This window comes from Brienomyrus brachyistius, chromosome 1 (assembly GCF_023856365.1).
Source record: "Brienomyrus brachyistius isolate T26 chromosome 1, BBRACH_0.4, whole genome shotgun sequence".
NCBI classification, from domain to species: domain Eukaryota; kingdom Metazoa; phylum Chordata; class Actinopteri; order Osteoglossiformes; family Mormyridae; genus Brienomyrus; species Brienomyrus brachyistius.
Genome location: NC_064533.1, coordinates 9,707,990 through 9,721,239, shown reverse-complemented (window position 1 = coordinate 9,721,239; position 13,250 = coordinate 9,707,990). Strand labels below are relative to the sequence as shown.

Sequence of the window (13,250 nt, the reverse complement as noted above, 5' to 3'; positions counted from 1 at the left end):
AGTTAGGAGGGAGATGATTTGAGTCTCATGGGATGATGATCTGAGCGCGCTCCATTTGAACCAGACACAGCAAAACCACACGGGCCACAAAAATCCCCAAGCAACAGCAGTTTAGATGTATTCATGTGTTTGTAATATTACAGCCCCTCCTGGGCTAATGGAGGAAGCGCAGGGAATGTTTCAGTGAGGAGGAACTCCATTCACGTTAGAGAGTAATGTTATGTCAACACAGGTAATTCACTTCTTCACAGAAAGCAGATGTGAAGAGTAAGTGAGGTGCATTACTGGGGTTTCTGCTGGATTTCAGCATTACACTTTGCAGTGATGCCAGTTAAACCCATTTACTTTATTCTTAATATAGATTATCATAGAAAAGTAGCCTATATGAGTGATTTTCTTTCACCTTCACTTACCCCTTCAAGTATCGGTGCTGTGCAACAAACAGAGGAAATAAATAAAATCACATTCATGTCATAAAGGAGAAATTAATCTGATATTTCACATTACTATACAGTACAATAGCGAACAGGTACCGGTGATGAAGAAAGGCTCTGTTATCTTAGATGAGCTTTCTGCTGTCGTCCTCGCCTCGAACCCGTGGCTCGTGAAGGCTGCATTCATGTATAAAGCATCTCAGGGGACCTAAGAGTCACTTAATCTGTGGCCCGGAGAGCTGACCCTTAAGGTGTCTCTGATGGTACCAGGACCACAATATGTGTTAAATAAGGTCTTCTACAAAGATACAACATATAAAACTGTTAAATATATAACTTTCAGCTTTTCAAAATACATTTAATGATTTTTTCCCCCCCAAACTGATACCACTATTCTCTTCGGTGATAAATGCTTTGCTCTTTTACTGTAAACGACCGTGCTTATGGGCAGTTTTGTCGAAATACAGCTAGTGAAAGATGCAAATCTGAATGAGATGTACGTTTGAATCAGAACCTCTGGAAACAGAGGCAAGCTCAGTCCAAGAAGCGAGTTAAAGGTCCTCCTTTAATGGCAGCGTGATCTCTGCCGCGGGGGTGCTGTGCTCCTGCTCCCAGAATCCATCAGCTTGATACCTGCTCCATCACATTCGCCTGTGACATTGTTTCTTTGGTCAGTGAAAACATTTTCATAGATGCCTCCTTCAGAAGAACGAAGGTCCATTTTCCAGCTCAGAACTAGCCGTCACAGTTCATGGTCTAGTTCTGGGGCTTTTCCATCACGCTGGAAGGGGAACGCTGAAAGTAAACTGTTCCTCTGACTTGATCTCCAGCCGTCTGAGGGAGGTCCCGGGCGGGAGCTGGTCACAGCTCTGTCTCGGCATGGGGGGAGTCGCTGCCCGTTTGTGACGCAGACAGACGGACGTAAGAGTCAACCATGAAAATGGATCCACAGGGTGAAGACTGACTACGGGCAGGTGCTCACAGAGTTCCAGCACCCCCCACAAAGCCCCCAGGAACCCCTTGGCTCTACTGTCGTCAGGAGACCTGGAAATCGAAAAGGAAGAGAGGCCAGTTAGGGGACAAAACTACACTGGGGCGTGTAACGGAAGGGGGCGTCTAACACACGGGGCACATGGCACACCAAGGTGTGTAACAGAAGGCGGTGCGTAACGGACAGGGGTGCATGGCACACAGGAGAGTGTAACAGAAGGGGGTGTGTAACACACAGGGGTGCATGGCACACCAAGGTGTGTAACAGAAGGTAGTGCGTAACGCACAGGGGTGCATGGCACACAGGAGAGTGTAACAGAAGGGGGAGTGTAAGACACAGGGGTGCATAGGACAGCGGAGCGTGTAACGGGGGGGTGGGGGGGGAGTGTAACACAGCAGAGTGTGTGGTAAATCAAGGCGTGTAACAGAAGGGGGTGTGTAACACACCAGAGCATGTAGCACACAGGAGCGTGTAAGAAAAGGTGCATGTAACACACCGGATCATGTAGCACAACAAGACAAGTAACAGAATGAAGCATGTAACACATCTGAGGGTGTAGAACTCTGGAGAGTGTAACACACAGGAACATGTAATACAAAGGGGTGAGTAACGCATCAGAGCGTGGAACACATTGTGGTGTGTAGCATATATGGGTGTGTAATACATCGGGGCGTGTAACATGGGGGGATGTAACACAAAGGAGCATGTAATATATCAGGGTGTGTAACACACAGGAGTGTGTACCACATCGGGGTGTGTAACACACAGGAGTGTGTACCACATCGGGGTGTGTAACACACAGGAGCGTATAATACATCGGGTGTGTAACGCACAGGGGGGTGTAGCACATGGGGGCATGTTACAGACAGAAGCGTGTAACAAATTGGGGTGTGTAACACACAGGAGTGTGTACCACATCGAGGTGTGTAACAGCCTCGCCTTTATATGCCACTGTGTCATCAGCTCAGAGACAGTAATCTGCTGTTTTTCAGTCTCAAAATTCACCACAGACTCTCCATCTACTTGGCTGGTGAGAGAAACAGCACCCTCTAGTGATGCAGTGCTAATTGCATTTGCATTAACGCTGGGAGTGGGGGGCGAAGTTAGAAGAGGCAGTGGCCGGCCTCGGACAGCAGAAGGCGAGTCGATTCACGCACAGACGCCTCCTCACTCAGTGCCCCACTGAACTGGAGCGGCAATGAAGCTCCGATGACAGCAATATGACAAACATCAGCCGGACACACTCGCATAGCCCAGCTTCAGGCCGGAAACACTCCATAGACCAATAGTGTCCCCCCCCCCTTCCCCACAACACACCACCCCCACTCTCCCCGCTAAGGCCTCTCTCTCAGAATAGGGGACTGACCATCCAGTTCGTCTTCAGTCCAGGTAAAGAGCATGTGGCAATCAAACAGCCTTTCTGAGTCGCATACGTTTACAGTGTCTTTTGGGGAAGGTGAGCAGTGTGGGCACCAGGCGAAAGAGCGCTGGGGGAACCAGCTGCGGAAATCCAGGGGTAATAAGCACTCACCTCCATGGCAAATGCTTAAGCCACGCGAGTCCCTGCTGTCTTTCGGGGCACTTTGCACAGAAAATAACTTTGCACAGGGCCTCTCAGTGAAAACGGATGGCTGGCTAAAGGAAATACATGGGAATGCATATTTCCACCTGGGCCAGCAGGTGGCGCAGCAGCTGAAGAGACACACTCCTGAAAGAGAGGCTTCCAGATTCCCGTCCTGGGTGGGGGTTGGCCTCTGAGCAAGGCGCTTTAGCTGAACAGCAACGGTACGACATCCAGCTGAACACGCCGTGAGTCACTCGGCAAAATAAAGATAAAACACGAAGCTGAATCATCGGGCTCCTGCCTTCTGCGAATTTCTGATTCAATAAAACATGTTTCCTGTTCACCATTGTGATATTGTGCCTTTTAACTATATCTTCAAAGGGATTCCGATCCACGACGGACGGTTTATAAAAACTGCTATTGTTTCCATTTGGGCTAACTTTGATTTATATAACACCTTCCCACACAGATTAGTTTGTCTCCAAGGGGTTTTTCGTTAATATTTCATTTATACTGATTGTATCCCTATGTCGTTATTATGATTATGCTGTTAGCTCTGAATGATGCCGCGAATCAGCAATAAAACATTTCAAACTCTCAGAAGCTGCGAATGTGATGTTTGTTATAGAAGCTCCTGGTCAGTGTCTGCTTACAGCCCTGAGGCTGATGTAAAGTTCTGCATCGCGCCTACACGTGACCTCCGCAAGTGACCTACTCCGCTGCCAGCATTTGTACGTGACACATAGTTTTGGATGTTGCATTTATTATCTTCCCACCCTGAGCTTTACTCAACTGCTGAATCACGCAATTGAAACAGAAAAAAATGAACATTTATCAAAGTGTCCACTTATCCTGTCATGCTCATATTTTTGTTGCTCTAAACTTCCTGTAGACAAATTTGGAAAAATATCGAGTAACTACGAAGTCACTTTTTATGCAATCTCCTTCTCTTTTCTTTAGTCTTGAAAATTATAAGCAAACTTAATGGAGGTAAGTGAAATTGGCACTGTTATACTTTGTGTTTTGTAGACCTGTTGCTACGATGCCTAGGGTGAGTTATTTAATGTTACATATAAATAGCGCTTCAGTTTCAATCAGCAGTATAAGTACACCTGGAATTGCATGCCTTCTTCAATCGCATTAAAAAGGAATGCGACCAGGCGGACCAGTCACAGTTCTTGTGGTCTGCGTCACGCAGCGTGTAGTTACATTATTCCCTCACGCGGCGCCAAACGCACCTTGCACATGGACTTGCATCTTTTGTTTATAATCACGGCCCTGAGTGGATTTGCAGTTTCCTGCTATTACATTTGGGTTGAGTTGGGTTAAGTCTGCAATCAAGCGGCGCGATTTTGATCCAAAAGTGTGAGGCAGGATGAAAACGGGCAAAGCCATTACAGAGCCCTGCCCGCCGTTTGCTAATAACTGATAAAAATGTAACCCAGAACTGACGAAGGGGGTACATGCCAAATTAGCATGTTAACAACAGCAGTGGAAAGTAAACAGCAAAAATGCAAATGAAAACAATCTGAGTTAATGTGGTTTTATGAGGCGAAGGGAAGCAGGACGTTTTAATCACCGAGGCTTAGCTACAGTAAATGCGGCGGCCAGAGACGGAGTTTGTGGTGACAAGCTTAACTTTCTAATGACTTTCTGGCTCAGTCTGAACACACAGGCATCATAAACGGACCCCGGGGATTTGCTTTGGGAACAAAAAAGGCCCAGGATGCTGCAGGACAGGGCCTCTCCACCTCCCATAATGTAACAATGATAGCTGCCAGCAGTCACACATGAACATCGCACTGCCCACGCACGGCCCAGTGTGTCCCAGTGCAACCCAATGCAGCACAAGGGTGACCTAGTACAGCCCAGGGCACTGCATGCACGCTGGGTGTGCGTTCAACAGACATGCCCTGATACCTGCAGAAGGGGGTAGGGAGAGCTGAGTGTGTGTGTGGCGTGTGCCTGGCACCAGACCTGTCCTGCAGTGACGAGGGGCCCAGTGGGATCAATTAGGGAGGTGGCTTCAGACCCGGGGGGCCGGTGCCTCACCAATCAGATGCTTGAACGTAAGACCCAGATGGAGGGAGACTACTGGTACACACACACACACACACACACACACACACAGGTTTGTAATTCTTTGTGGGGACTGTCCATTCAATTCTACAGGAATACAAATACAAGATTTTTGCTAGTTTTAGTTTTTTGATTGCATTTTGATAAAATATGGGGACCGTAAAATGATGTGATAAAATGTGATATATACATAATCCACACACACATGCAAATACACACATATACACACTACATACACACGCATATACATACATATATTATACACACACATGCAAACAAAACACACATATACATACGCGCATCCACAGAGAAGCCTGTGTGCAAACTCACACACACATATGTAAGCACAGGGCTGTTTCTCTGTGTCAGCCCAGCGCCCAGTGGCACAGCTTCCTTCCGTACCCTAACTACGCGCTCAGCACAGCAATGGCGCATAATGAAATAATACTAATAGCCACAATACTCCCATATTTATTCTTTAATGAGCTGCTTTCGGAGGTAGATCACGCTGTGAAGGTCATGCTGGACTGACAGACATGTGGGTATAAGTCTGAATTACCACTCCTGGCTTATTATCCGTAAGCCCAGATTGACTTTTAATGTATTTCCAGGTTTGAACAAGGATGAACTCCGGTTTAATTTAGCTCCGTCATACATCGACTGCGTTTTCTGTGATTTAAGCCTCATCTTAGAGGGCAGCGGCAAATTGGGGCTTCAACACGAGTTCGATAAACGGTCCGACACAGATCCGGTCATCCCCTGTCACTCAGAGGGACACACCACATCACCAGGGAGCCAGAACACCACGGCACTGTACCTGGCCCTGGGTACACCGTGGGGCCGATAACTATGATGCGAGGCTGGTACCAACCCGCATGGCCAGCCTCCCCCCACCAAGTCCCTGACAGCCTCCAGCAGACGAGGCCCCGGCTGAGACAGAGTAAGACGACTGCCTTCTGAGACCACGCCGCTGTCGGCCCGAACTGCCTCCAGGCACTTCCCAATACCAGTGTCAGGATTTAAGCTCTGTTGTTGCCGTGGCGACCAGGGGGTGCGGCGTTCTGAGATTCAGCAGCATCCATACGAAACCGTCTCACATCCACATGATGTAAATGATGAGGACAGACGCCATTCGCTCCACTTAGGAGGCACCTTCAGTTTGATGTGTCCAGGCTGAGCCCTGTTTCCATAGAAACGAAAAATATTAACACTACCGCAGCTCTGATTGTATTGGTGGGGGGGGGGGGGGGGGGGCGGATTGACAGCATATGTCTTTTAGAAAATCAGAGTGGTGATTCTCAGGATATGATGATAATTGGCATTCTGCCAATGTGAGGGAAAGAATCTTTAGAACAAAACTCACATGATGCCAGGGGTAACCAGCCGGGCCTCGGATCCACCACCTCCCCTAGGAACCCCGGCCCCCCCCACCCCGGAACCCTGGCCCCACCGAGAAATCTGACATTGACAAGTTTCATTAGCGATTGCTGGTTACCGTGCCGACCCCGGCCCGCAGGACCACATCACTGTGTGAGCAGCAGGCCTGTCGGCTTTCTGGGGGGGGGGGGGGGTTCGGCAGGGCGATAAAGAATTATTTTACCCCAGACTGAAAAAATACAAAAAAAAGCTAAGTGCCTTTTTCAACCTCATATTCATCAAAAAGTGAAGTCTGACGGATTTCTCTTTCAGCTGCGGCGATAATGAAGACTGCACCATTCCGTATGCAGGGGGGTGCAGAAAGTCGATGCGCGGATACAGGAGGAGGTCTGTGCTCAAGGAAGTCTGTACTGAGTCAGGTGTCTACTGGATTGGCTGTGTACTGAGGTATTGTAAATCAAATCAGTTAAATGAATGGTTTAATTTATTAAACACAATTTGGCCTGCTAGCATCCTTATGGGCTCTTGCGGACAAAGTGAGACACGCGTGTGTTTCTCGTGCCCAGTGTACAATCAGCACACGCTGTACAGATGGAAACACGGTATAACTCGGGTAAGATCAGTAATAAATTCATAATTAATATGCTGTGATTAAACCCTTCATTACCCCACGTGGGGGCGATGCGAGTTTCACAGGATCACTACTGAAGGTCAGCTCAGTAATTAACCGCCAGCCTGAGGTTCAGCGTTTACCCCACATATATGCACAGAGGAGGTAAATAAGCACAGCTGTTGATTTTTAAAAAGAGAAGTGTGAAAATGGTCAGTGTAAAACTTTTGGTAAACATGCAGCTCTGTCGGGGGGGAGGAACACAGTCTCTGTTCCCACGATCAAGCTATGGAGAGCAAGATGAGGCAGGCAAAGAGAAGAATTCCAATGTATCCAATGTATCTATACTCATGCAGATAAAGGATTCATCATTTATTGCCTGGTAGTGGAGGCATCTTGTGGAAATGCTGACACCCTGGGGGGGGGGGGGGGAGGTCCCCTTACTCACCGTGGTGGTTTTCACTCGGCCTCCAGGTTGCGTGCAGGTCCAGCCCGACCTGTTCACCAGCAGAGCACAGCCCTCCTCCTCCAAGCACGGCAGCATGTCACACCACTGCTTGGTCCTTACGATGCGGGCTGGGGGGGGGAGAGGGGCAGATGGCCGGTTAGCTTCGCTCCGGGGGCACGGCTGCTTGCCGGCGGGAGATCGCTTCACACTGCGCCTCATCAGTTAACGGCGGGGAAATCCATTTTCCGAAAGGTTGACCATTTCCGTCCAGACTTCCCATCTAGCACTTTACGTACACATGGCAAACGTCGCAATGTTACAGTCAGCACTGCCCAGAAAACCCCAAAATTTCCTAGGCAGGTGTGTCACCTGTCTCACCCTTTTCACACCCAAGCCCTGCACCCCCTAGCCTGATGTACATTCCCTGGCAGGTCTGGGGGAACCAGCTTCTTTGAATTGATCGATTCAGTGACTCGAGAGATTTGGGGGTCATTGGCCTTAACCTTCTAAAGATAATAAGTGAACCAAGATTGCTCATAAAAGAGAAGAATTAGAGGATACAGCAGCATAAAGTAAAAATTGATTGTGACAGAGCCAACGATTGTGATGACCAAGCAGAAGTCTGCGAGAACTAAGCCAAAGTAGGAACATAATGTAGGAACAGAACGCAACATGAAATATATGATACAAACTGTGATCTGAGTCAGGTTGTCCTTCTCTGGCTGCTTTACAGCGAACTGGCGGAACAGAAATCTCAGTGAATAAGCACGGCCTAAAAATATCAGAGGGACAGGCGAGTTCAGGATGACCAAGAATGTCAGAACCGGAACTGGGAAAGGGAAGCTAGAGAACAATGGTTATACGGTTATAAACTAATGTTTATGCGATACACGCCTCTGTAATGACTGACCACAGCATGCAGCAGGTGGAGTAACGGACTCCCAGTTAACCGCACTCGGAAATCCAGCTTTGAGAAAAGGGTGCGTGAACGTCTTGTGAAATACATCATGCAGAATTAGTAGCCAGACTGTAAGAGGTGGGCTACCGGTGTCAGGCAAGGAAGTACTAATAAAACACAGGCCAAAGATAGAAACAGCAGGGTAACACGGCTTGACAGTAAGAAGAGTTCAGGTCTCGGTCGATAGATTTGAGAAAAAAAGTGATGCTGTATTGAAGTGGGTCTTGTAGGGGGGCGGGAGGCCCTCACACCTCTAGCATCTACGCGCTTCCATTCACACACCATCACAGCAGCTTGCTGATGGACCCCGGGGAGCTTGCGAGAGCTTTGCTCAGCTCGGCCATTTTCCTGGAGACCTTCTTCTTCACAGCAGGTGGCCATCGGAGGAAAAGCAGGGCGTGTGTGGGGGTGTCGGTGTGCGTGACCGGAAGCGACTCGACCGTCTCCTCTACACCAGTTAATCGACTACATGAACATATTTATTCTGCGGCCGTGGCAACCGTCATGGCGATGGAGACCCCCGGGGGCGGGGACACTTCAGCAGTGACGGACTGAATGACTGGCACGGTGGGGGGCACAGTCGGCGTGTGAGAAAGGGACAGCCGTTCACTGGGCCCGGCGCCACAAACTGGCTGCATGATACTGAGGCACGGCTGGCTTTGCTGCGGGAAGAAGCCCCATCACTCCACCAGAAGAGGGTGTGACTCCCCCAAGCGTGACGCCGGGCACGGATTCAGGCACTGTTTTTCAAAAAGCAGACACCCCCCAGCGCTTTCCCGTCTGCTGGCAGGCAACTTGCGGGGTGGGGGGGGGGGGGGGATTGGGTGCGGGGCTGCCAGCCGTAGCAAGTGGCGGGGAATAGCCACGAGAATCCTGTTCCGATCCAGAACCTTCTGAAGACAGCGATGGGCCCCTTCAGCCATTCAGGCGTGTTGTTTTCACATCTAACCAAACACTCGTGTAATTATAAAAACTAGGCCACTGAACCGGCACGATTTGCATCCCATTGTCGCCGTGGATGGCCTAGAGAGAGTGAAGACGCAGGGAAGCTGGGAGATGAGAGCGAAGGGGGGGGGGGGGAGCTCTCTCAGAAAGATGAATAACTGGGGTAAGTGTATTATGGGCTGTTCAGTGCAGACCTGGCCATTTGAAGACGGCTCGCATTCTCCCTGCCTCAGCCCATGTCTGCATATATGGAAAACTGCGTAAACAGATTCACTTCAGTTTGCACAAAACTACTCCATTTATTATATTTGTTACATTTACTTCTCTCTGGCATGTTTGCACTCTCTCGTATTTATTCTTTGTCTGTATCGTGCCATAATTGTTTCCTTTCCTGTCGTCAGGCTGCGCCACCAAAAATTTTCACCTGGCTTGGGTTATGTGGTAATAAAGGTTATGAATCTGACTCAGAATAGTTTTTTATGTTTCTGATATTATTGAATTTGATATTACAGCTATAAATACATAAGGTTCAGCACTGTAAAGTTACAGGATCCGCAAACCGGCGAAGCCGCGGTTCGGGTTTAGCAGTGTTGTCGGTACTGACCGCTTCCTCTCGGGCGTCAGTACTGGGGGCCCCTAGCTTCACTCATTCTACATAAAAATATCCTAAGAGCTGCTTCACATCAGATGACCCACGTACCGCTGCTGGCTCCACTCAAGTACTTCCACACTTCAGGCATGAAGTCAATGAGATGGAGGCTCTCATCAGCCCACGAGAAGGTTCAGCTGCGTGTGAGACAGGATCTGTACAGCACAGGGTCGCCCTAGTCATTGGGAGCAACATAACTGGAGACCGGCTCTCTTCCGGGGGTGCTAGAGGGCCACATACATCACTGGGTGCCCTGGTAAAGGAGACCGCACAGCGTCCGGGGTACCACAAGGCCACACGCATCACCGGGAGCCCCGCTAACACAGACCGCCTCGCCTTACGCATCACCGGGAGCCCCGCTAACACAGACCGCCTCGCCTCACGTATCACTGGGAGCCCCGCTAACAGAGACCGCCTCGCCTTACGCATCACCGGGAGCCCCGCTAACACAGACCGCCTCGCCTTACGCATCACCGGGAGCCCCGCTAACACAGACCGCCTCGCCTTACGCATCACCGGGAGCCCCGCTAACACAGACCGCCTCGCCTTACGCATCACCGGGAGCCCCGCTAACAGAGACCGCCTCACCTCACATATCAGTGGGAGCTCCGCTAACAGAGACTGGCTCACCTTACGTATCACTGGGAGCCCCGCTAACAGAGACCGCCTCGCCTTATGTATCACTGGGAGCCCCGCTAACAGAGACCGCCTCACCTCACATATCAGTGGGAGCTCCGCTAACAGAGACTGGCTCACCTTACGTATCACTGGGAGCCCCGCTAACAGAGACCGCCTCGCCTTACGCATCACCGGGAGCCCCGCTAACAGAGACCGCCTCGCCTCACGCATCACCGGGAGCCCCGCTAACACAGACCGCCTCGCCTCACGTATCACTGGGAGCCCCGCTAACAGAGACTGGCTCACCTTACGTATCACTGGGAGCCCCGCTAACAGAGACCGCCTCGCCTTATGTATCACTGGGAGCCCCGCTAACAGAGACCGCCTCGCCTTACGTATCACTGGGAGCCCCGCTAACAGAGACCGCCTCGCCTTATGTATCACTGGGAGCCCCGCTAACAGAGACCACCTCGCCTCACGTATCACTGGGAGCCCCGCTAACAGAGACTGCCTCACCTTACGTATCACTGGGAGCCCCGCTAACAGAGACCACCTCGCCTCACGTATCACTGGGAGCCCCGCTAACAGAGACTGCCTCACCTTACGTATCACTGGGAGCCCCGCTAACAGAGACCACCTCGCCTCATGTATCACTGGGAGCCCCGCTAACAGAGACTGCCTCACCTTACGTATCACTGGGAGCCCCGCTAACAGAGACTGCCTCACCTTACGTATCACTGGGAGCCCCGCTAACAGAGACCGCCTCGCCTTATGTATCACTGGGAGCCCCGCTAACAGAGACCGCCTCGCCTTATGTATCACTGGGAGCCCCGCTAACACAGACCGCCTCGCCTCACGTATCACTGGGAGCCCCGCTAACAGAGACCGCCTCGCCTCACGTATCACTGGGAGCCCCGCTAACAGAGACCACCTCGCCTCACGTATCACTGGGAGCCCCACTAACACAGACCACCTCGCCTCACGTATCACTGGGAGCCCCGTTAACACAGACCGCCTCGCCTCACGTATCACTGGGAGCCCCGCTAACACAGACCGCCTCGCCTTACGCATCACCGGGAGCCCCGCTAAAGGAGACTGCCTTTTACCCCAGGGGTGCCACAAGGCCACACGCATCACCGGGAGCCCTGCTAACATAGACCGCCTCACCTCACGTATCACCAGGAGCCCCGCTAACAGTGACTGCCCCGCCTCACATATCACTGGGAGCCCTGCTAAAGGAGACTGCCCCATCCCCAGGGGTGCCACAAGGCCACACGCATCACCGGGAGCCCCGCTAACGGAGATTGCCCCGCCTCCGGGGTGCCACGGGTCCACATGCTCTTCTGTTAGGTACAGGAAGGACTTACAGATGCTGCCGATTCCTGTCATATCTATAGATAGCCAAGCTCTTCAAGTTGCGCAAAGATAATTCAGCTTGGAACAACAGGAGAGGGCGATATGGCGCACTTGGTCACTTTGAATGATATGAAAGCACAATAACTCAAAACACAGTCAAGGATCAATTATAAAATGCAATGCATTTAAGGAGGGAGGGGACAAGGTTGAAAGGGGCCAGGAATTAATTACAATATTCTAGAGAGTGGGAGGATGATAATGCAAAGGGAGCCGCATAAAGCCGGCTAACGGTAATGCGCCCCCCGGTGTTTTGCGGCTGAAATGCGATTGTGATAGCCTGTTAGCCCCAATTATTAATCCAATTTGGCGTAAAACAAGAGCGAAAGAGCCTCTCACAGCCCACTAAACGGGATTAATTCCACCATTTCACACGTCTTATCTGATAGGCCCGGGAAGGTGTTATGCATCCCTAATACACGAGGCCTTCAGAGGGAGTATCAGCCTGCAGATAACGTTTTAATCAATTTCACACACAAAGGCGTCCTGTCCTTCATTATCGGAATGGTTGCGTCGCGGCCACTCAGTGGGAGCAGTCGGAGGCGCGAGAGACCAGGGCCGTCTCTGTTATGGAATACAAACACCCTGGATGTAATCTCGCTCCTGGATTAGCTGCAGGAGGGGCCGGCGCACAGTTCATCTGCAGGAGATAAGGCAGAAATAACTTCACACCCACAGAGGGACAGTATCCTTGCGAAATGCTATATCACAGTCAGGCCAGCATCTGGGAGTTCTGGGTAAAAAATGGGCACTAATGCCAAATAAAGCCGGACGGAGAAGAGCCACCATCTCTCTGGGTCGAGGTACAACCAGCAGGGATTCCAAGAGAAAGTGAAAATGGGCACTGGTCCAGGCAGGTGCTGCCCTCGCGGCTGAGCGACCCCCGAGAGCAGGCAGAGAAGCCCCCCGCGACCAACCGCCCTTAAAGTCACCTTCTTCATTTGGCTGAATTTTCCCGTCTCTGGTGCGGCTGACGGATGTCTGCTTTCCTCCGAAATGTCGTCCCCGTCCTGCGAAATGAAGGTCTCTGCCCTCAGGTAACTTTCTGTTTGTCAAACCCACAAACACTCAGTACTCAGACTGGATATTTGATGTTATCAGAGGAAGACTGCAAGTGACACGGCCAAGAATCTGTCACGCAAACGTCTGTCCTTTCCCGTTATC

At 50.7% G+C, this 13,250-nt stretch overlaps 1 protein-coding gene across 2 annotated transcripts in view; it reads right to left on the bottom strand.

Annotated features, from left to right (window-relative positions):
• Positions 1-474: 474 nt before the first annotated feature.
• LOC125705258 (chemokine-like protein TAFA-5) overlaps positions 475-13,250 on the bottom strand; it is a 56,363-nt gene continuing 43,587 nt past the window's right edge. For both annotated transcript variants that reach the window (XM_048971720.1, XM_048971713.1), the window contains exons 3-4: positions 7,504-7,631; positions 475-1,478 (exon numbers count right to left, since the gene is read on the bottom strand). In XM_048971720.1, the coding sequence (XP_048827677.1) occupies positions 1,470-1,478; positions 7,504-7,631 (137 nt within the window). In that variant the 3' untranslated portion in view covers positions 475-1,469. The remainder of the gene's footprint in view (positions 1,479-7,503; positions 7,632-13,250) is intronic.